The following is a 22,908-nucleotide window of genomic DNA, read 5'->3' as shown; positions in this document are numbered from 1 at the left end:
GCTGCCGCGGAGCCAGAGCAGCAATGGCGGCGGGTGGCGGAGGTGTTGCGGACCCCTTCTCTCCCGCGGGCGTCCCCTGCGCCTTCTCGCCGCAAAGCCAGGCCTATTTCGCTTTAGCGTCTACAGACGGTCACCTGAGAGTGTGGGAGACAGCCAGCAACCGGCTGCACCAGGAGTACGTGCCTTCCGCGCACCTCAGCGGTACCTGCACCTGCCTGGCCTGGGCGCCAGCGCGGCTGCAGGCCAAGGTAAAGCGAGCTGGATGGCGCGGGGCGGGTGGCCGCTCAGCCTCAGCGCTTCGCGGCCCGGCGGCGCGCGATCCGTCATCGCGCGTGGCCCTCCGAGGCCCGGGGCGAGGAGGCACAGAGCGCGGTGGAGGCGCGCGCTGGGCCCACACCGTCAGCCCCGTGCGTGGCCTGTCCTGAGGGCAACGAGAGAGGGCGCGGCCGGATCCGACGGGCAGCGGACCGAAGCCCTCCTGGCGGGCTCCATGTGGTCTGGGTCCAGCCGTCGCGGGGGCCGCCATGTTCGCCGAGGCCCCGGGTCCCCCAGGAGCGGCTTCCTGCTACCAGGCCTGGCTCTCCTGCTTGCGCTTTTCAGAGCTCTGGCTTTTGACAGAGCCCCACCTTGGGGCTGTATTGTTCTTCTCCGACCCCTACCCAGCTCATCGGCCTTGCGCTGGGCAGTTAGAATGAACAAGTCTATTTCCTTGCTTCCGGACACCCCCCTCCACCCCCCACTCTTGGGGGCCGGCTCACCACGTGTTCTCTTCCACGTCCAGGATGTGACTATTTGAAAGTGTTGACTTTTCCCAGACTCGTTTCCATTGTAAGCCATCTGAACCTTCTTGCTTTTAAAGTTTTAACATCTGCTCGGCTCCCCCTTTATACATCCCCTTTTCCCCAAGTCTGAAGTCTGCATTAGGATATGGAGGTAAAGTGAAGTTGTAGTTTAACTTAACGAACGTGAGTCCAGGTGAAGTTTCTCTTACACGGGGCACTGCTGAGTTAGGGAAGGCTTCTCACTCTTGGGGATTCAATGAAAGACGTCATTCACTGTGGAGTCACTTGGCTACATCAGCACTATTTCACACGCACGTGGGAACTGCGTGTATAAGGTAGCCAACCCGAATCAGTGCAGTGTGATTTGGAAGCATCAGGTATTGAGTTGTGTGATATTTAGCTGACACTGTGTGTAAACCTTAAAAAGTTAGTATTTAAACACATACACACAAAAAAAGAAAAAAAAAAGTTAGTGTTTAGTATAGATCTTAACTCCACCTGACTATCCTAGGAAACTTTCTGCTAACTTTTTAGGTTGAAAGTAGGGATACATCTAACTTGTTATACTTTGGATGAGTATGTTTAGGTGTTTTTCAGATCTTAAGCTTGATTTTCAAAGTTTCTGGATGAAGTGACTCCTGTTGATCATTAAAGAGACCTTAAGTCAAGCACAAAACTAGGACTTTAAAAAAAATCAGTTGTCATTAAGATGACAGCACTCTGCATATTTCTCCTTTTCAAATTTCTGTGTTTGTATTTTAACGGTCTTGTAAAGTGTTAATAATTCTAATGGTGAGAGGAAATGTGGAGCAGTGGTTAGATGCATGGACCCAAACTATACCTCCTCACTTTGAACCCAGGCTTGGCTTCATCGTAGGAATTGTGCCTCTAAATGGGAATAATAGTACTCACCTCATAGAGTGGTTGTGAAGGTTAACATACTTAATGATGCATAAAGCATTTAGAGTAGTTCTTGGTACGTAAGTGCTGCAAGTGTTAATTGTTGTTATTACCTCTTATTTGCATGGTTAGTCCTGCAAGGTAGATAAAGACTAACTTTTTGCTTTGTTCGTGAAGAAGAAACTGAGACTTTGGAAAATTAAGCAACTTGCGAAAAACCAAAAATGGAACCAGGACTAGAATGCAGGTATTTAGAGCCCAACTCTATTATCTGGAACAAATCATTCATATTAGGCTGGCAGATATTTGTCACCCACTTGATATTCTCTTGACTTACAATCATATTGTATGTGTCAGGAGTAAAACTTTTGCCTGGTCTTAAATTTCCTGTTAAAAGTCAGTTTTGGATTATTTATAGCAGTCTGATACAATAGAAAAATACCTAGATTTGGTTTCATACCCAGGACTCAAACTTGTTTTGTCACCTTGAGCAAGTCACTTTACTTTTGGAGGCCTCCTTGAAAAAGAGTTGGACTACATTAAAAAAAAGTTCTAACAGGTTTCAGTGTCCTTTTACTTGTATGCTCTCACTTTAGTCACCTGACTCTGTGAAATGCCCTGTAATTGTTACATTTTTAAAAACTGAGAATCAGAACTAAGAAAGTTTAAATGACTTCTCCAAAGCCTTATTAACCAATGAAGTAGCTGTAGCCACTAGAGTCAAAGTACTTTGACTCCTGGGCCAGTGCTCTTACTGTAACCTTAGATCTTCAGTCACAGAATTGAGAGTTGGGAGGATGTGATTTTTAAAGATAGCGGTTGCTACAAATCACTCTTCATTTTCTGCCTTTGCTCCCAGGTCCCTGGGTTATGATCCTTGCCACTTAAGTTTTAAGATGCTCTCTTAAGCCCTTATTTTACGTGTAAATCAGTTTGTAGGAGTATTCTGCATCTGGTTCAGTAACTGGCAGTTTGCCACCCAAGGACAAAGTTTGGTGACATTACTCTTATCAGTGGAGAAAAATGAGTTGGTGCTGGGTTTCTTGGGTAACAGGAGCTAAAGCAGTGGTTCATAAATTTTTATAAAAATTAGATTGCTTCTTGGTCGCAAAATGATTATAATTCTTTGCATTTATGTCACAGTAGGTTTTAGAAGATTTTTGTATATATCATATAGCTGAGCATTTTATTTGGGTGATGGAGCCTGGGGGGAAGAGGACCTCAGATGATGATGAGAAAAGTGCAAGGAGATGGATTGATGGACTATGCATGGGTGCTGTTTTTAGAGTTCCTCAGGTTTATGTGTGTAAACTGAGGCTGAGATGGTAAATGATATGCCAGAGGCACACAGTAAGTGGCTGAGCTACCCAGGAACTGACCCTGCTATTTCATTGCTCCTTTAATTCCAAACTTTTCAATTTTTCCTTCTCTAACTGCTGTAGAGCCCTGAAGAAACAGACTGGCTACCACAATAAATGCATTTATGTTACTTTGCTGTCACTGTAGTTAAAATGACCCCATACGGCTTAGTGCTTATTAAAGGAGGCACATGGCATTTCAGGCATTGGACAGGGCAAGCACAGCAGCATTAAGGATGTTTCTAGGAAAAATCTGAGCATCCCCAGTCCTAACCCTTAGGGACGCAGCACAATCCAGTTGTGTTCCTGTATAATGCTCTGTCTTACGGTCTCTCCAGTGTTTAAACTTCAAAAGGCTATGGTTTGCCTAATAAATCTTATTGGCAGAAATAGAAGTTCCTGTGTATTAGAATTTGTTTTTGATGTACATACTGTAGGTAATTACATGTAAAATGCACACATTTTGTTCATTGTTACCTATGAAACTTAGACATTTGCCAGAGTAAGTGACAGTTAAGATAGGCCAAGAAATGGCATAGGAGACTAATTGCAGAGTGAAACTTGAAACTTTGCCATAATTTTCAGTGACTAGAGGTCAATATTTTTCACAAATAGGTTTTGAACCATTAGTGGATTGTGAAATAGATTTGGTGGGTTGTGACAGCATTACAGTGATGAAGTAGACAATATTAGAGTGTATTTTGCATGGTAAAGGATAAGTTTTTTGGTGAAACTTGTTTCAGCTATATACACGTTTTTATGAGTGTGTGTATTGGTTTTCCATGTAAACTCTTTTCTTACTCTGGGATCTTAGTCTAAAGAGTCAGGGCTTAATTGGATGTGCTTTTCCCCTCTGTCTTCACTTCATTTGTACTATGCCTTGCGTTTATAAATCATGCACATTTAGACTCACTCAGCCTTCTGATTGCCTTCTGGATCAAATACTGCTTTCTTGAGACTGCTGTTGGCATTTATTGCTTAGCTCGGTCAGCCCCTCACATTGGAAAAGACTATTTAGTCTAAGTAATAGACCAAATCCTTTTGGTCTTCGTTCCTGGTACTTTCTGGAACTCAGATTTTCTTTTTTTGTTTGTTTTTGTTCTTTTTTTCGGTCACGCCACGAGGCTTGTGGGGTCTTTGTTCCCTGACCAGGGATCGAACCTGGGCCCCTGCAGTGAAAGCGCCAGAGTCCTAACCACTTGACCTCCAGGGAGTTCCCTGGAACTCAGATTTTCTGATTACAGATATATGAACTAAATTTTTAGCCTACCCTATCCATTCACTGTATATATTTACACATGTAATTAATGTGCACATGACATGAAACAAAGCAGTATGACTAAGACATTAAAGAAGAAATACAGACAATTCAGATATACTGTGTCTGAAAGAAGAGGTTTTTGTGGAGAGATCATATTTGAGGTGGACCTTGAAGCAAGGATCGATTTTTAACCAAATTGATAATTGAGATGGATAGAAAAAGGCCCCTCCCAAAAGAGGAAAAAGCAAATGGGAAAGTGTATTCGTGATTAGGGAGTGCAATGTAAGGATGGAATTGGAAATAAGACTGGAAAAGGTGGTTTGGAGGCAAATTGTGGATGCTTTTGAATGCCAAACAGTTTTGTTTTTGTTTTTTTTGGGGTACGCGGGCCTCCCACTGCTGTGGCCTCTCCCGTGGCGGAGCACAGGCTCCAGACATGCAGGCTCAGTGGCCATGGCTCATGGGCCCAGCCGCTCCGCAGAATGTGGGATCCTCCCGGACCGGGGCACGAACCCGCATCCCCTGCATCGGCAGGTGGACTCTCAACCACTGCACTACCAGGGAAGCCCTACCAAACAGTTTTTTTGATTTACTCTTCTCTGGGGAGTCATTGAAATTTTTGATCACAGAAATAACAGGTTCTGATAGAAAATGCCAACAAAAGTCTGTCATAATCTATAATCATCAGTACCACTAAACTCTTGGTTTCAGAAATATTTAGTAATGGGGTAATAGTTAAAATATTAGATTTCACTAAAATGCACATTGGTTATATAAACTTCTTATCTGGTTGATGTCTTACTTTTTTGGACATGCACATCCTGCTGAATGGGAAGTTATTTTTAAAAAGATCATCCAACTCGGAGAAAACATACATGAGTCATTAGTTCTTTGAGGTTAATTAATTGGATTATTATTTAGGTTTAGACCAGTGATCCTCAAAATTGGGCATAGATTCTGTGATACTCCTACCACTAGCCTCTGCTTGCTTCTCCTAAAAATAGAGATTTTGCTGATAGGGAAATCAGGGCTTTGAATATGTTAACGTTTAATTTCTAAAATTTCTTTGTGCTTTTTAATGCAAATTCACATCTGCAGAAAAACATATACATATTTGGACCAGCCTATGTTTCATACGTTAGAAACCTCATTGTAGATAATTTTAATTTGATTTGGGGAAAACCAAGAATAGAAGAAATACTTTCTAGAATCTTTCAGAGGAGAGTTTTCTGATGAGGTAGTAGTAGGTTGGTATAATTTCCTCTATTGTCCTTGCCTGAAATAGGTGTTTATGTCCATAACCTTATGCAGAAACCACATTTGCCCTCTGGAATCATTCAGAGGCGGCTTTAGAAATTCATGTAACTGAAGGTGGGGCCTAGGACATTTCCTGACTAAGAATGTTACTGAGGGGACGGGACCATCAGACGTTTTTATACTTTGGCTATTAATTGTGACTTCTCTTTTGAGTTTATTAATGTGGATACGTTTCTCAGGACTTGCAAAATGTTCATTATTTTTTCTGTATTTAAAGTTATCTTATTTTTTGTTAAATCTTTTAACTTTTTGTTGACTTAGAGCGTCCAATGAATCAAATTCTTCAAATGTAACATCTCTAGAGGATAACTAAGAGAAAAAAAATGGAAAATGCCTTATAAATTTGCTCCTTGATTTTCTTTATGCACTGGTAACATCGTAGTTTTCATTGGTGGTTTTCTGGGTTGGGCAGATTTTATGTATCCTGGGCTGCTTTTTTGTGCTGTGGAGCAAAGATCTTCCACTGTGGAGAAAATGTTCTCTTTTCTGTAATATTGGTCTCTTTTACACTAAAAGAATGGATTTCTCAGAACTTCTTTATGCTAAAACATAGGCTAGCAAGCTTTAATTTTAAAAAATTATAAACATATGGAAGAAAAGTTTCAAAATTATAAATTATTATTCAGCATTATAAACTCTAAAGTAGTACTCTAAAGTTGTGACCAATTGGCTGTCTTTCTGATGGATAGATGAGCTGTTCGTTTCATTTTTTGAATTAAATCAAAGAAGTCTTGGGCTGTTTGACACTAGATTGAAACTTGTGCCTCTTAAGTCATTAGAATCACGAAGACAACATGGAACTTTCATACTGACCCTTAAAGAGTCACTGGAACAACTTCTTTAGTGTGTGCTTTGCACTGCTGTACGAGTTACAACCATTTTTTGACTCTTAAGTGAGGTAATTGTATGTTTATAAATATAAAAACATTTGAGTCCCTTTTCCTGAAAATGAAGCCAGAATGCAAGGAAAGCTTTTGGGGGAGGGAGGAGGGGGAAAGCATTGGCTGCTTGTGTATGGATCTGTAATCTCTTTGCTTCGGAGTGGAGTCTTCACTTGGACCTGTTGGGAATGGTTGGTTTCCGAGAAGTGGAAGCAGCATTGAGGCTGTTCGGACTTGTTAAGAGTAGAATACTACCAAGAGCATGCTCAGTTATCCTATTTGCCTTCTTTTCAGAGAGGTAGGAGATGGGGACAGAGTATTACGAGTTCTTTCCATTGGAGTAATTATTTTCTAAGTAGTGAGAAAGAAATCATCTGAGAGCAAATCACATCTCCACTTTAAAAAAAAAATTTTCTTAGAAGCAGTCACATTCATTTGTGGGCTAGTGGGCATTTGCATTTATGCATTAATGATGTTTCAGTGTTTGAAATAATAAAGTAAAAAATTGTTTTTTCTTTTTTTTCCAGGAAGGTCCACAGAGGAAAAAAAGGAAATCAGAAGCTATAGGGACAAGTAACCAGGTTGACTTGTTGGCTCTTGGTACAGCAGTTGGTAGTATTTTATTATACAGTACAGTAAAAGGAGAATTACACAGTAAATTGATAGTAAGTATGTGTGTCTGTGTGTGTGTGTGTGTGTGTGTGTGTGTGTATTATATAAAAGAGCGATGACAGGAAACTGATTATTAGAGACTTATTAAAAACAAAGCAGCTCAGGATATGCTATAGGATCTGCAGTATGGGGGCATTTTTCTGCCCTTTCCATATTTAAAATTTTGAACAGTAATATTTGTTAAAGCTGTGATAGGTAACTTAGTTATTATTATAGGTCAGGATATGAAGAGTGTGAAGAACTATTGACTAGGCTTAAAATAAGAAAGGGTAGAAAGAATTCTGAGTATCACAGACAGCAGCTGCAGAAGGAGCGCACCACCTCCAGGGCTAGGGAACGAGGGAGGTGGTGGAATTATTGCTGAAACTCAGACCTTTGAGAAGCAGGTATTGCTCTCTGTGCTGATGTCTCTTGAGGGAGAGTGGCCCCATAGACTTAAGGTCCAGACCTCTGAGGAGGGGGTTTTAGCTGACTGCTGGTGTCTCTGGTTCTCCAGGTGTTGAAAAAACTGCATATTGGGTTCAGCTGCTGTCAAAAGGATTGCCCCTGCTGGGGTGAAGAAATGTTGGGGTGATGCAAACTGGGAGACAGGAAGGAACACCTCCGTTGTTCCTACTCCAGCCTTGTCTCCCTCCTGCACCCTTATTGGGGGAGCCTACTAACGATCCAGCTGGCAAAGCAGAAATGGGGTTTGCAGAGTCCCAGTTCCAGCGTCCAGAGCAGAGAAGTGAGGGCTTGGTGCTGCAAGACAGTAACTTAACTGGCATAATGTATTTCAGACAGTGTCTACTACAGTATGTTTTTGGTGTTCACTTAACTCCTGTCTGTATATAGGAATGCTTTCTGTATATATGAATAAAAGAATGTTTTCTCTTTTAAGTAACATCTATCCATAGACAATTTGGAACTACCTGAAGTTGAAAAGGGAAAACAATTATACCTAAGTTTATCACCGAGAGAACCTCTTTTGATAGATTGCATATTTCTTTGCTTTATGCATATGTTTAAAAAATACAGTTGGGTTCTGTCTATTTTGTATTCTGATATTTTCCTTTAAATTACAACATGAGTAATTTTCATATTTGTCGAGAACTAGTTATAAACGTTTTCAGTGACTGCATAAAATCCTGTAAATGGGGTAGTCCGTTGGTGGTTTAACTCTTGCTATTTAGGTAGTTTCCGATTTTTTTGTTATAAAACTCTTTTCTTCTTACACGGGTTCCCAGAATTACTAACCTGTAATTAATGAGTCAAAGGTGTGAGTGTTAAGCCTTTTTATACATAGTATAACAATTTTCTGAAAGCTTTTCTAATTTGTACTTGTATCAGCAGTGGAAGGACGGTACGTGTATTTCAGTGGTGTTTTTGCCATCGTTGATTATTCCATTAAAGCAGCAGTAAGGCTAACAAAAAAACCCAGCTAATTTGATAGGTGAAAATTTTTATCTGATTTTATATCTGCATTTAAAAATATATCACTTGTTGGGACTTACCTGGTGGTGCAGTGGTTAAGAATCCGCCTGCCAATGCAGGGGACACGGCTTCGAGCCCTGGTCCGGGAAGATCCCACATGCCGCGGAGCAACTAAGCCTGTGCACCACAACTACTGAGCCTGCCCTCTGGAGCCCGTGAGCCACAACTACTGAGCCCGCATGCCACAACTACTGAAGCCCACGTGCCTAGAGCCCATGCTCTGCAATAAGAGAAGCCACCGCAATGAGAAGCCCGCACACAGCAACGAAGAGTAGCCCCCGCTCGCCGGAACTAGAGAAAGCCCGCGCGCAGCAATGAAGACCTAATGCAGCCAAAAATAAATAAATAAATTTATTTAAAAAATAAAAATAAAAATATAACACTTGTTTTTATATTAAAGATTATAAAAATAATATACAACTGAAAAAAATTTAAAGCATTCAGAGGTATATGTAAAGGAAATCTCCCTTTATTCCTCCTTCCTCCAAGTTGAGTGTGGTCCTCGTGGGCTTTTACCCCACTATAGTTTGGGTCCCATCCTTTGATTTGGTCAGTTTTCTGTGGTCAGTACGTACCTAGTATCTGGTGCACTGTGATAGCTGCTTTACTCAGTTACTGTGGCTGCAGACATGATGCTGATGGAGCCTAGAACTCCTTTTTAGATCAATTTGATACCTCCCAGGATTATATATAAATCTTTAGCAGGGAATGAGTTTATTAGAAAGGAACCAAGAGGGTCAGGGCAAGGAGTGTTGGGATGACGTGGTGAGGTAGAAAGGGCCCAGGCTTTGGAACTAGTCTATCCTGAGGTTGAATCCTGCTAGTTATATGATCAAGGATAAGTAATATAACTTCTCATCTCTTCAGTATTATATAACCTACGTTGCATGACTTTGAGATTTAGACATAACTATATATTGAAAGTGCCTAGTGTAGTGCCTGGCATGTAATTGGTATTGAGTAAATGTTTGTTGAATGAGTAACTAATGAATGAGTGGACACCTGCTAGATTGCTTTCCAAAAAGGTACGCTAGCCCCTAGCAACGTATGATAGTGCCCTGTAATCTTACCAGGGTGGATATTATAATGCTAAACAAATTGGTAGATGAACAGACTAAAAATGTCACTTTGTTTTGCTTTGTATCTCTTGAATTACTATTAAAAATTTTCTTACTGAATTCTTTCTATGGAATTTATCTGTTCATATCCTTTGTTCAGTTCTTTGTGTGTGTGGCTATAATGTAGGACTTAGTTCTTTGAGTAGATAGCTCGTAGGAAGGAAGGGGACACGGGTTCAAGCGCTAGTCCGGGAAGATCCCACATGCCACGGAGCAGCTAAGCCTGTGTGCCACAACTACAGAACCTGTGTTCTAGAGCCTGCGAGCCACAACTACTGAGTCGTGCACCACAACTACTGAAAGCCTACGCTCCTAGATCCCATGCTCCGCAACAAGAGAAGCTGCTGCAATGAGAAGCCCGCGCGCCGCAACGGAGAGTAGACCCTGCTCACCACAACTAGAGAAAGCCCACGCACAGCAACAAAGACCCAACGCAGCCAAAAAATAAATATTTTTGAAAAATATTTTTCTTTTGAGATGGGAGCAATCTGTATGATGGAAGTAGTGATTTTGAGTTTTAACTTTTATGCTTAGATGTGTACACAGTGGTGACTCATTGTACGTATATTTAATGTGAATTCAGATGGAAAGAATGAAAATAATTGCTCACAGCGTAGGTGACTTAGCACCTTAATTCTGCTGAATGAGCTTGTCCTGGAATGTGTGTGAGACAGGAGACTTGAATTTGCTCTTTCCCAGTTGATTTCGCCATTCCTGTGTGCCTCTGAGTGAGCCAGCATCTTGCTGTGCTGAGTGTGTTTAAAGTTTCATATGGTATGAGCTGCAACACAAGGAAACATTTAGTGTTTCCCTGAAGGAACATTGATTTTTAAAGTTGAGAGATAGTTTTGGTGTAAAGGGATTTTCAAGGATAGTTTTAACTAGACATGCTTTTAAACCCTTTAAGATTTGACTTTATTAGTTCACTCAAGTGTCCCAAACTTTTTGCCACTGTACATGAAGCATTTTATCATGCTTAGTGCTGGCATTCCTGTCAAAAGCAGGTGGCATTTAGGACTAGTGTCGTTTGACTTATGATGTAGAAGTATGTTTTTCTAGCAGAGGAGAAGGGAAAGTTAACATTTGATAAAGTTATAGAAGATTTATCTCATTTTTGATATTGGAAATGGATAGATGCATTTTAGTTAGGTTAATGGGTAGGCTTTTTTAGTTAGGTTAAGGCCTAACATTTTAGTTAAGTGTTTAGTAATGATTCTAGGGTGCATATTGTCATAACAGATGAGCTTTATTTTTTTCTTTTAATTTTTTAAAAAATCTGCAGAGTGGTGGACATGACAACAAAGTCAATTGCATACAGTGGCATCAAGACAATGGCTGTTTGTATAGTTGTTCAGATGACAAACATATTGTGGAATGGAACACACAGACGTGCAAAGTAAAGTGGTGAGTAACATTGATGGTTCTGGGGTAACTTGGTTACTGTTTGGGAATGCTTTAGAGTTTGACAAATCAAGACTATATTCTTGATGTAAGTAAAGTTTGATATTGGACACAGTGGGGAATGTAGACACTACTAGTAAGGTTACAGACTGTTCTCAAGGAACATTTAATCAAATTGGACATGGAAGATTTTAACAGAAAAGTTAAATAATGGTACAAGAGTAAAATAACTGCACAAGAGATGCCATAAGGTAGCAAGTAATTACTGGTCAAATGATTAGGATAGTGTTGGGAAGGCCTGGTGGAAGAGAAGGGTTTTCAACTGGGTCTTCTAGGAGAGGTAAGATTTGGAAAGAAGAGGGTGGGAGGATCCTTTTGAGGGTGGAGATGTGGCAGGAACAAAGGCTAGGCGAAAGGGAAGTTAAAGATTTACTTGGAACCCAGTAGAGGCATTTAGAGGAGGCCCATATTAGGGAATAATGGTTGGTGGAGGATATGAGCCAAAGTAGCTTATAAGAGAGTCTGGCCTTAAGTGTCATAGATAAAAATCTCAGACAGCTCTTTTAGTTCAAGCACCTAATCCTGTGATTGACTGCATAGTAGATGCTCAATGAATGTGGACAGTTGAATGCGGTTGAACTTACGTGGATGAGGACCCTAAGGAGGATAATGTTGCCCATGGTCTTACAGCTAATAAGTGGCAGGGGAGTTCTAACCTTGCTGTCTTGAATTCTGGCACAGTGTTTTTCTACTGTAGTCAAACTTCTTTGGTGGAGTTTTAGATTCTGTTTGGTAAGCATGAGACACTGAAGGTCAATGTCTTGGGAACAGAGTAACCAAAATAATGCTCTAGGAAGAAAATTTGCTAGCACTGTGTAAAATATATGGGAAGGAGCTAGTGCACAGGCAGAGAAGCTAGATCCCAGGTGGTGGTTGTAATAGTCCGGGTGTAGGATGGTAAGAGTGGGAAGAAAGAATGGAAAAGGTACCAACCAAGAAGAATCTTGGGTAGGATTGGGGGAGGGGGTGCTATTGAGTGAAGAAAGGAGTTAAATAAAATGTAACTAAGTTTACAGCTTTCTGAACTTACTAGGTGTCTAGTGGTGCAGTTAATAGAAACTCAGAAGAGGGAAGTGGTTTTAGAGTTTCTAAGCAAATTGAAGTAACACATGAAAGGCAAGACCCAGCAGAAGGGGTGGTGATAGAGGCTTAGAATTTTAAGGAGGGTTTGGGGCTGGAGGGGCAGAGAATAATCATTTGCCTAGAGGTTCAGTAAGTTCATTCCATTTACCTGCGGTGGTAGTTTCCATACTCATAGTTGTAAAGAGACGCCTGTGGAGATTCTCATCCACTAGGTCAGGGGTGGGGCCCATGCAGCTGTATTTTTTTTTTTTTTTTTTTTGCAGTATGCGGGCCTCTCACTGTTGTGGCCTCTCCTGTTGCGGAGCACAGGCTCTGGACGCGCAGGCTCAGCGGCCATGGCTCACGGGCCCAGCCGCTCTGCGGCATGTGGGATCCTCCCGGACTGGGGCACAAACCCCTGTCCCCTGCATCGGCAGGCGGACTGTCAACCACTGTGCCACCAGGGAAGCCCGCAGCTGTACTTTTTAAATGCTGTCTGGATGAGAGTTCACCAAGTCACATTCTTCACATAGGGACTAATAATGTTCAAGGCACCGTTCAACATATTATACACAGTATTGTATTTGTAACACTGCAAGGTGGTCTCCATCCCTGTTTTACAGTTAAGAAATAGGTTGAATCACAGTCTGAGCTTTCATCCAAACTGTGCTGTCTCATACAATATTTTGTTTCCAGTTTCATTCTTGGCATTCTTATGCTATAGGTAACTGAGTTTATTTTCCATTTTAGGTATTATCTGTTGATTTCCTACTATAGAGGATGAGGATTTAGTTCTTAGCCTCTACCTTTTTCTGTCCCCATTTTCCCGATATTGTAATGTCACACTTTGATTAAGCAGTATTCATTGTTCACAATATGCCTAATTAACTATTGTTACAGATGAGACTTGGACTGTACTGTTTATATTCTGGCACAGAATTTTGCTTTTCTTGGGGTTTATAATTGCTTTATTGTTCATTTGCTTAGTTTTGTATATACCTGTCATTAGTTCAGTCTCATTCCTGCAATAGTGTAAATCTCATTTATTTTCAGACACATCAGTTAATCAATCAGTTATTTAATCTTTGGAGGCTTCCCTCCAGTTTCATTTATTTCTTGGCGGACTTCTCTGCCTTCTTCCAGTGATTATCCTGAGATTTCCTTTCATCATCTTGAAAATTCTCTTGCCAGATGGAGCCTCTGTTTCCTGGATCCCATTTTTCTCTTTGTTGGTTTATTCCTTCTTTTTGGTGACACACACAAATTGGTAGCTTCCTGGAAGACAAGCAAAATCTCAATTGATAATTTGAAGATACAGACTTTTGGGTTGGAAATAATTCCCCTCAGCATTTTTTAAAAAATTATTTATTTATTTATTTATTTATTTTTGGCTGCGTTGGGTCTTCATTGCTGCACGTGGGCTTTCTCTAGTTGGCGGCGAGCAGGTGGTTACTCTTCGTTGCGGTGCGAAGGCTTCTCATTGCAGTGCCTTCTCTTGTTGCGGAGCACGGGCTCTAGGCGCTTGGGCTTCAGTAGTTGTGGCTCGCGGGCTCTAGAGCGCAGGCTCAGTAGTTGTGGTGCACGGGCTTAGTTGTCCTCTGCATGTGTGATCTTCCCAGACCAGAGCTTGAACCCGTGTCCCCTGCATCGGCAGGTGGATTCTTAACCACTGCGCCACCAGGGAAGCCCTCCCCTCAGGATTTTGAAGCATTGGTTCGTTGGTTTTTTGGCTTTCATTGTTCATTATTTTTATATTTTAAAATATCCTGTGCTTTTTTTCTTCAGTCAGTGAATTATGTTGGCACTTTAGCCTGGGAATTCATGCTCTGCGTTCTTCTCATACTGTGTATTTGATAATGTCATTCCTTCTCTTTTCTTTGATCTTTCTCTTATACTACATACTGTTATTTAGGTGTTATATCTCCTGGACTAATCCTTTTGGTCTCTTAACCTTATTTTCATTTTCTCTTTTGTCTTTTTCTTCTGTTACCTGGGAAATTGCTTCAATTTCACCTTCTAAATCTTGTATTGCAATTTTAAGTTTCTCTAAATTTTTAACCTCTGGGAGCTGTTTTTCGTTCTTTGAGTATTTCTTTTTTGTTGTGTCATGTTTCTGTCATGTGTATAATATTTTCTAACTCTCTGAAGATATTATAGGATTTAAACTTTACTTTTCGTCATCTCCCTCTTGAGAATGTGTTTTAATTTTTGTTTGATTTTGGTTTCTTTCATGTTAAAGGCATTCTTCAAGTGACTGGAGATCCTCAGCTGCCTGTTGGTTTTCGAAAATGAAACATTGAAAAGCTGATTGGAAAGCCATTGTGGGTGTGTGGCTCAGTTGCTGGGCTTCATTTGTAGAGTGATTGGGAGGCCTTCAGTATCAGGATGTGTAGGTCATTCCTCTGGAACCTGTCGCATTTCCCAGAGAGGAATCTTCTGATCTAGTGCTTTTCAAGCTTTAATGTGCACATATGTTATGTATGTTTACAGATCTGATTTAGTAGGTCTAGGTTGGGGCTTGGGAATTCTAACAAGTTCCCAGTTTCTGCTGATGGAGGAGGGTTGCACAAGTAACAGGGGACAGGGGTGTGGTGGTGTTGGCTCTGTGCTGGCCTTTTCAGTGCTCAGTGGCGAAATAGATTCAGGAAGCTTGTCAGGATGGTGATCATGTCTTTTTTTTTAAAGTGTGTCAATTCAGTGAGTAGATGTTGAATAAGGAATACAGGTGAGTGTTGAAGCTCTGGGAATTGGTGAGAAATTGTCAAGAATGTTAGGAACCAATGAGGGTAAAGGAAAAGTTTTCATACATTATTGTTGCATTTCCTTGATTATTGGTGAGGTTGGGTGTTTTCATGTTTATTGACAGTTGTGTTTCTTCTATGAATTGCTTGTTTATATATCCTTTGTCTATTTTTATTTTGAGTTTTTTTTTAAACTCAAGGAGTTCTTTCTTGAATACAAAGAGCTATTTATGTATTCTGAGTATTCTTTGCCTATATATTTTTTTCTCTTTTTTAATAGGTCTTTATTGGAGTATAATTACTTCACAATACTGTGTTAGTTTCTGTTGCACAACAAAGCGAATCAGCCATATACATACACATGTCCCCATATCCCCTCCCTCTTGAGCCTCCCTCCCATCCTCCCTATCCCACCCCTCTAGGTCATCACAAAGCACCAAGCCGATCTCCCTGTGCTATGCTGCTGCTTCCCACCAGCCAACTATTTTACATTCGGTAGTGTATGTATGTTGATGCTACTCTCACTTCGCCCCAGCTTCACCCTCCTACCCCATGTCCTGAAGTCCATTTTCTATGTCTTATCTCTTTATTCCTTCCCTGCAACTAGGTTCATCAGTACAACTTTTTTTTAGATTCCATATATATGTGTTAGCATACGGTATTTGTTTTTCTCTTTCTGACTTACTTCACTCTGTATGAGAGACTCTAGGTCCATCTACCTCACTACAAATAACTCAATTTCGTTTCTTTTTATGGCTGAGTCTTTACCCATTCATCTGTCGATGGACATTTAGGTTGGTTCTATGTCCTAGCTATGGTAAATAGTGCTGCAGTGAACATTGTGGTACATGTCTCTTTTTGAATTATGGTTTTCTCAGGGTATATGCCCAGTAGTGGGATTGCTGGATCATATGGTAGTTCTATTTTTAGTTTTTTAAGAAACCTCCATAGTGTTTTCCATAGTGGTTGTATCAGTTTACATCCCCACCAACAGTGCAGGAGGGTTCCCTTTTCACCACACCCTTTCCAGCATTTATTGTTTCTAGATTTTTTGATAATGGCCATTCTGGCCAGCATGAGGTGTTACCTCATTGTAGTTTTGATTTGCATTTCTCTGATAATTAGTGATGTTGAGAATCTTTTCATGTGCCTCTTGGTCATCTGTATGTCTTCCTTGGTGAAATGTCTATTTAGGTCTTCTGCCCATTTTTTAACTGGATTGTTTGTGTTTTCGATATTGAGCTCCATGAGCTGTTTGTATATTTTGGATATTAATCCCTTGTCCGTTGTTTCATTTGCAAATATTTTCTCCATTCTGAGGGTTGTCTTTTTGTCTTGTTCATGGTTTCTGTTGCTGTGCAAAAGCTTTTAGGTTTAATTAAGTCCCATTTGTTTATTTTTGCTTTTATTTCCATTACTCTAGGAGGTTGGTCAAAAAGGAACTTGCTGTGGTTCACGTCAGAGTGTTTTTCCTATGTTTTCCTCTAAGAATTTTATAGTGTCTGGTCTTACATTTAAGTCTTTAATCCATTTGGAGTTTATTTTTGTGTATTGTGTTAGGTAGTGTTCTGATTTCATTCTTTTACATGTAGCTGTCTAGTTTTCCCAGCACCACTTATTGAAGAGGCTGTCTTTTCTCCATTGTGTGTTCTTACCTCCTTCGTTGTAAATTAGGTGCCCATATGTGCATGGTTTTATCTCTAGGTATTCTGTCTTGTACCATTGATCTATATTTCTGTTTTTGTGCCAGTACCATACTGTTTTGATTACTGTAGCTTTGTGGTGTAGTTTGAAGTTGGGGAGGCTCATTCCTCCAACTCCATTTTTCTTTCTTAAGATTGCTTTGGCTATTCAGGGTCTTTTGTGTTTCCATACAAATTGTAAAATTTTTTGTTCTAATTCTGTGAAGAATGCCATTGGTAGTTTGATAGGGATTGCACTGAATATGTAGATTGCTTTGGGTAATATAGTCATTTTCACAATATTGATTCTTCCAGTCCAAGGACACAGTATATTTCTCCATCTGTTTATGTCATCTTTGATTTCTTTCGTCAGTGTTTTATAGTTTTCGGAGTACAAGTTTTTCACCTCCTCAGGCAGGTTTATTCCTAGGTATTTTATTCTTTTCGTTGCAGTGGTAAATGGGAGTGTTTCCTTACTTTCTCTTTCTGCTATTTTGTTGTTGGTTTATAGGAATGCAAGAGATTTCTGCGTTTATTTTGTATCCTGCAACCTTACCAAATTCATTGATTAGTTCTAGTAGTTTTCTGGTGCCATCTTTAGGATTTTCTATGTATAGTATCATGTCATCGGCAAACAGTGACAGTTTTACTTCTTTTCCAATTTATATTCCTTTTATTTCTTTTTCTTCTCTGATTTCTGTGGCTAGGACTTCCAAAACTATGTTGAATCAATAGTGGTGAGAGTGGACATCCTTGTCTTGTTCCTGATCTTAGTGGTCACTTTCAGTTTTTCACCATTGACTGATGCTTTCTGTGAGTTTGTCTTATGTGGCCTTTATTATATTGAGATAGGTTCCTCTATGCCCATTTTCTGGAGAGTTTATCATAAATCAGTGTTGAATTTTGTCAAAAGCTTTTTCTGCATCTATTGAGATGATCATATGGTTTTTATTCCTTAATTTGTTAATGTGGTGTATCACATTGATTGATTTGCGTGTATTGACGAATCCTGTCATCCCTGGGATAAATCCCACTTGATCATGGTGTATGATCCTTTTTTAATGTGCTGTTGGATTCTCTTTGCTAGTATTTTGTTCAGGATTTTTGCATGTATGTTCATCAGTGATATTGGTCTATAGTTTTCTTTTTTTGTAGTATCTTTGTCTGGTTTTGGTATCAGGGTGATGGTGGCCTCATAGAATGAGTTTGGGAGTGTTCCTTCCTCTGCAATTTTTTGGAAGAGTTTGAGAAGGATGTGTGTTAGCTCTTCTGTAAATGTTTGATAGAATTCACCTGTGAAGCCATCTGGTCCTGGACTTTTGTTTGTTGGAAGATTTTTAATTACGCTTTCAATTTCATTACTTGTGATAAGTCTGTGTAGATTTTCTAATTCTTCCTGGTTCAGTCTTGGAAAATTGTACGCTTCCAAGAATTTGTCCATTTCTTCGTGGTTGTCCATTTTATTGGCATATAGTTGTTTGTAGTAGTCTCTTATAATCCTTTGTATTTCTGCAGTATCAGTTGTGATTTCTCCTTTTTCATTTCTAATTTTATTGATTTGCGTCCTCTCCCTTTTTTTCTTCATGAGTCTGGCTGAGGGTTTATCAATTTTGTTTATCTTCTCAAAGTACCAGGTTTTAGTTTTATTGATCTTTGCTATTGTTTTCTTTGATTCTATCTGCTCGATCTTTATGATTTCTTTCCTTCTACTGACTTTGGGTTTTCTTTGTTCTTCTTTCTCTAGTTGTTTTAAGTGTGGGGTTAGATTGTTTATTTGAGATTTTTCTTGTTTCTTGAGGTGAGATTGTATTGCTATAACCTTCCCTCTTAGAACTGCTTTTGCTGCGCCCCATAGGTTTTGGGTCATCGTGTTTTCATTGTCATTTGTTTCCATGGTTTTTTTTTTGTTTTTTTTTTTTTTTTTGCGGTACGCGGGCCTCTCACTGTTGTGGCCTCTCCCATTGCGGAGCACAGGCTCCAGACGTGCAGGCTCAGCGACCATGGCTCACTGGCCCAGCCGCTCCGCGGCATGTGGGATCCTCCCAGACTGGGGCACGAACCCGTGTCCCCTGCATCGGCAGGCAGGCTCTCAACCACTGTGCCACCAGGGAAGCCCCAGTATTTTTTTAATACTTTTAATCAGTTAGTTTTGGTTTAATTTATTAAGTTTAGTGTGTATGTAATATAAGACAGGAATCTAATTTTGTTTTTCCAAATGAGTAATTTGACATATTCCAGTGTGACTGGCAGAGCAATATGTTTTCTTCCACTTTAGAACTAACCTTTTTTCGTAAGAAGATTGCTCCTGTTACTTCTGTTTTTTGTTTTTAAATTAATTTATTTTTGGCTGCACTGGCTCTTTGTTGCTGCACATGGGCTTTCTCTAGTTGCAGCGAGCAGGGGCTAGTCTTCATTGCGGTGTGTGGCTTCTTACTGCGGTGGCTTCTCGTTGTGTAGCGTGGGCTCTAGGCACATGCGCTTCAGTAGTTGTGGCTCACAGGCTCTAGAGTGCAGTCTCAGTAGTTGTGGTGCACAGGCTTAGTTGCTCCATGCCATGTAGGATCTTCCTGAACCAGGGCTTGAACCCGTGTCCCCTGCATTGGTAGGCGGATTCTTAACCACTGTGCCACCAGGGAAGCCGTGCTACTGTTACTTCTTGATTTTATAAGTGAATAGCCAAGCCAGGCTCCTTGTTGCTTATAAATAGCATTAACGTATGCAACCGCCTATAAAGACTCTTGCTGTTAATCATATTTGTGGTATTAGAAAGGGATCATTTTACCTAATTTATTTTATTTTATCAGCTAGGGGCGTATATTTGTGGATTTGGGGTAGAAATAATCTTTTTGTACTGTAGGTTGAGAGATCATTTGTGTTACTAAGTAAATTAAGTTCTCAACCTTCCAGAGAATGCAGGAACTATGGAGGGGATAGGATGGGTTCTACGTAGAGGTCCAGCCAGCATGATAGTTTTCTGGGCATTAACAGGATCACCATGGATCACAGGAGACACAGCTATCCATTTTACATTCTTATAACTCTTATTAACCCATTTCCTGGTACCTCTTAAGATTCTCTGTCCTATTGGGGAAGCATTACCTTGATGATATGTCCAAGGTTGGTTACCTGAGTCAGGATTTTAGGGAATGCAGTTTGGCATAGAACCTTGAGTGGTATTTTTTTTTTTTTCTCTCTAGTTGCGGAAAGCTGGGGCTACTCTTTGTTGTGGTGCACGGGCTTCTCATTGCGGTGGCTTCTCTTGTTGTGGAGCATGGGCTCTAGGCGCGCGGGCTTCAGTAGTTGTGGCGCATGGGCTTAGTTGCCCCATGGCATGTGGGATCTTCCTGGACCAGGGCTCGAACCCGTGTCCCCCGCATTGGCAGGCCGATTCTTAACCACTGCGCCACCAGGGAAGCCCCTTGAGTGGTATTTTTAATTCCTAGTTTGCCTTTTGTTTTCTTTTTGCTTTGAGTAAAGTTTCCTCCCCATTCATTGAGATGTTTTTATTTCTCTTCACAATACAGCAAATGGAAAGGTGATAATAGCAGCGTCAGTTCCCTGTGTATCAGCCCAGATGGAAAGATGTTGCTTTCAGCTGGTCGAACAATCAAACTATGGGTTTTGGAGACCAAAGAAGTCTACAGAGTGAGTGAATCAAATTAGTTGTAAGCATAACAGTTGTCTAGAGTAAGTATGGAGAAAGGCAGAAGTCTGAGCCAAAGAATATTGTTTTAAGAATACAGATGTGTTATTTTCAAGCATATGAAATAGTACAATTAATAGACAAAAGTAGTCCTCCAAATCTGTTAAATAGATGAGACATGTCCTTTTTGCATGCATTGGAAGAATGAATGTAAATGGAAAATGAAATGAGTGGAATTTGAGTTAAGTATCTTACTCTCTTCAATAATAATATAATTATATAATAATGATAGTAATTTTTTATTTCTAGCTTGCATCCAGCATTTGGTATATTACTGTATTTAGCTGTGGAGATTTAGAATTACATTTTGAGTGTGCTCAGGGGTTACTGAACTTTTGGTGCTGTGATGATGCCTCAAAATTGTGGTTTCAACTCACTGAGAGTAACATGAAGACCTACAATTCCTTGGCTGTGTCTGAGCACCTAGGCACCCCTTTTAAAATGGATAAAATGAAGTGAATCTTTAACACAAATATGGAAGAAGTAAAGATTGTGGGGTAGGCTCACGGGAGTTGGAAGGGACGGCTTTAATGTTGAGATTTTTTTGGATGGAGTTTTTTAAAGTGAGAGGAATATAGCACAAATAACCTTAGTAGTCTGGAGCTCTGATTTCAGATGTGTATCATGTATATTGTTTATGATACATATGAACTCTTAATTTTTGTTACTGCTTTACACCCTCTCCTAAATGAGATTTAACTTTCTCTAGCATTTCACGGGACATGCAACGCCGGTTTCATCACTTATGTTCACAACTATCAGACCTCCTAATGAGAGCCAACCCTTTGATGGAATTACAGGTCTTTATTTCTTATCTGGAGCAGTACATGACCGGTTACTTAATGTCTGGTATGTAGTCTTTTGGATTTTGGGAGGTAACATTGCCTTGAAAGAATCGGTCATAGCTTATATGGTTAATGTAAAAGATGAATATGAGATTTGCTTTATTGTATTTAATGTTAGATTTATTTTATATTGACTTGTAATGAGGAATTGAGCCTGCCTAAAAATCAGATCTTTATGAGAAAAATTTAAGAGCATTACATAATAGAACTTCCTCCATGCTTGTTTAGAGATAGAGTGGGCTGAATATTTTTGTGACTGGGCAATTTAAAAACCTTTTTAAAAAATTTTTTTAGGAAAATCTCTGATTTTGTTGAAAGAGATGACTGTCAGGGTTAGTGCAGTAATGCCTATTTGATGGTTTACTGAGGACCTTAAATTCCTTGGTTGTGTCTGAGAATCCCAGTAGCCTTTCCTTGCAGTGGTTGCTGTCACTAATTCCCTTTGAAGCTACTTTTTTTTTTTTTTTTTTTTTTTTTTTTTTTTTTTTTTGGCGGTACGTGGGCCTCTCACCGTTGTGGCCTCTCCTGCCACAGAGCACAGGCTCCGGACGCGCAGGCTCAGCGGCCATGGCTCATGGGCCCAGCCGCTCTGCGGCATGTGGGATCTTCCCGGACCGGGGCACGAACCTGCGTCCCCTGCATCAGCAGGCGGACTCTCAACCACTGCGCCACCAGGGAAGCCCTGAAGCTACTTTTGAAAGTAAAAATCTATTTGGTATTGAAGAACCATCAAAAAGTTTTTAAATTTAAGAAATAATAAGAAATTTCTTGGATTTTATAACATCATCTAATGGTGAAATTAACTTTTTTTCTTTTACCTGATGTTCATGGACAGAATACGTAGATATTTTAAAAATAGAAGTAGTTTCTTATCCTAATGATCAGTTAGTTGAGCATGCTCTTGACTGTATAAAGTTACTGTAAATTTATACCAAATAATACTCAGAAATGATACTCATCAAATATGTATTTCTTAAAGTAGTAGTGTGGGGAAAGGTTCATGTCAGTCTGGAGGTGGACCTCTGTTCACCTCCAGACCATCAGCTTAGTTCCTAATTTTGCCTCTTATAATCAAATTGTGTTGGTTTTCTGTCCTGTGTTTCATTTTTGAGGAGCGCCTATTGGAATATCTTATTTTGGTTCTAGAGGGTTTATCCCTAACATAAGAAATTAGTAATGCCAAAAAAGTTAAAATCGGCCACCCCAATCTCCTGACATTACTGAGGTGCTTCAGTCTTTAATGCCTCACCTCTTTGGCTCCTGAGACTAGGGGTCTCCAGCTCCAAAATTTTTTGTATAGCAGAAAAGTTGATTTCTGCTGTCTTAAGATCCTGAAGATAGTTTGTGTATACCTGAGGCTTCCTAGTAACAGAGGAGTAAACCATAAAAAACAAACAGATTAAAATGCATATTGAAAGGCTGCCCCCAAAGGCCATTCATGAAAACTTTGTTTTATTAGGTAGAGCAAGCCGAGGGTTCCCTTATAATTACCTTTGAAAGACACATTTCTGAAAGAAAATAACATTTGAAGGCTTCTTGCCACTGAATGAAGATTAAAATTAAAAAACAACTGAAAAACCCTTTCATATTACTGCAAGGAGGAAGTACCGTCTCCTGTTGATGTGCTAAAATAGCAGCTTCTGCTGTGTGTA

General features: G+C 40.1%; 1 protein-coding gene across 1 annotated transcript in view; it reads left to right on the top strand.

The window, feature by feature from the left end:
• Nucleotides 1–22,908, top strand: part of WDR43 (WD repeat domain 43) — a 47,204-nt gene continuing 24,296 nt past the window's right edge. The window contains exons 1-5 of the mRNA XM_079940460.1: nt 1–248; nt 7,027–7,164; nt 11,045–11,166; nt 20,233–20,353; nt 21,121–21,260. Of these exons, the coding sequence (XP_079796586.1) occupies nt 24–248; nt 7,027–7,164; nt 11,045–11,166; nt 20,233–20,353; nt 21,121–21,260 (746 nt within the window). The 5' untranslated portion in view covers nt 1–23. The remainder of the gene's footprint in view (nt 249–7,026; nt 7,165–11,044; nt 11,167–20,232; nt 20,354–21,120; nt 21,261–22,908) is intronic.

This window comes from Stenella coeruleoalba, assembly GCF_951394435.1.
Source record: "Stenella coeruleoalba genome assembly, chromosome: 13".
NCBI lineage: Eukaryota > Metazoa > Chordata > Mammalia > Artiodactyla > Delphinidae > Stenella > Stenella coeruleoalba.
The sequence above is the reverse complement of the archived record's forward strand: the minus strand, read 5'-3'. Positions and strand labels throughout refer to the sequence as shown.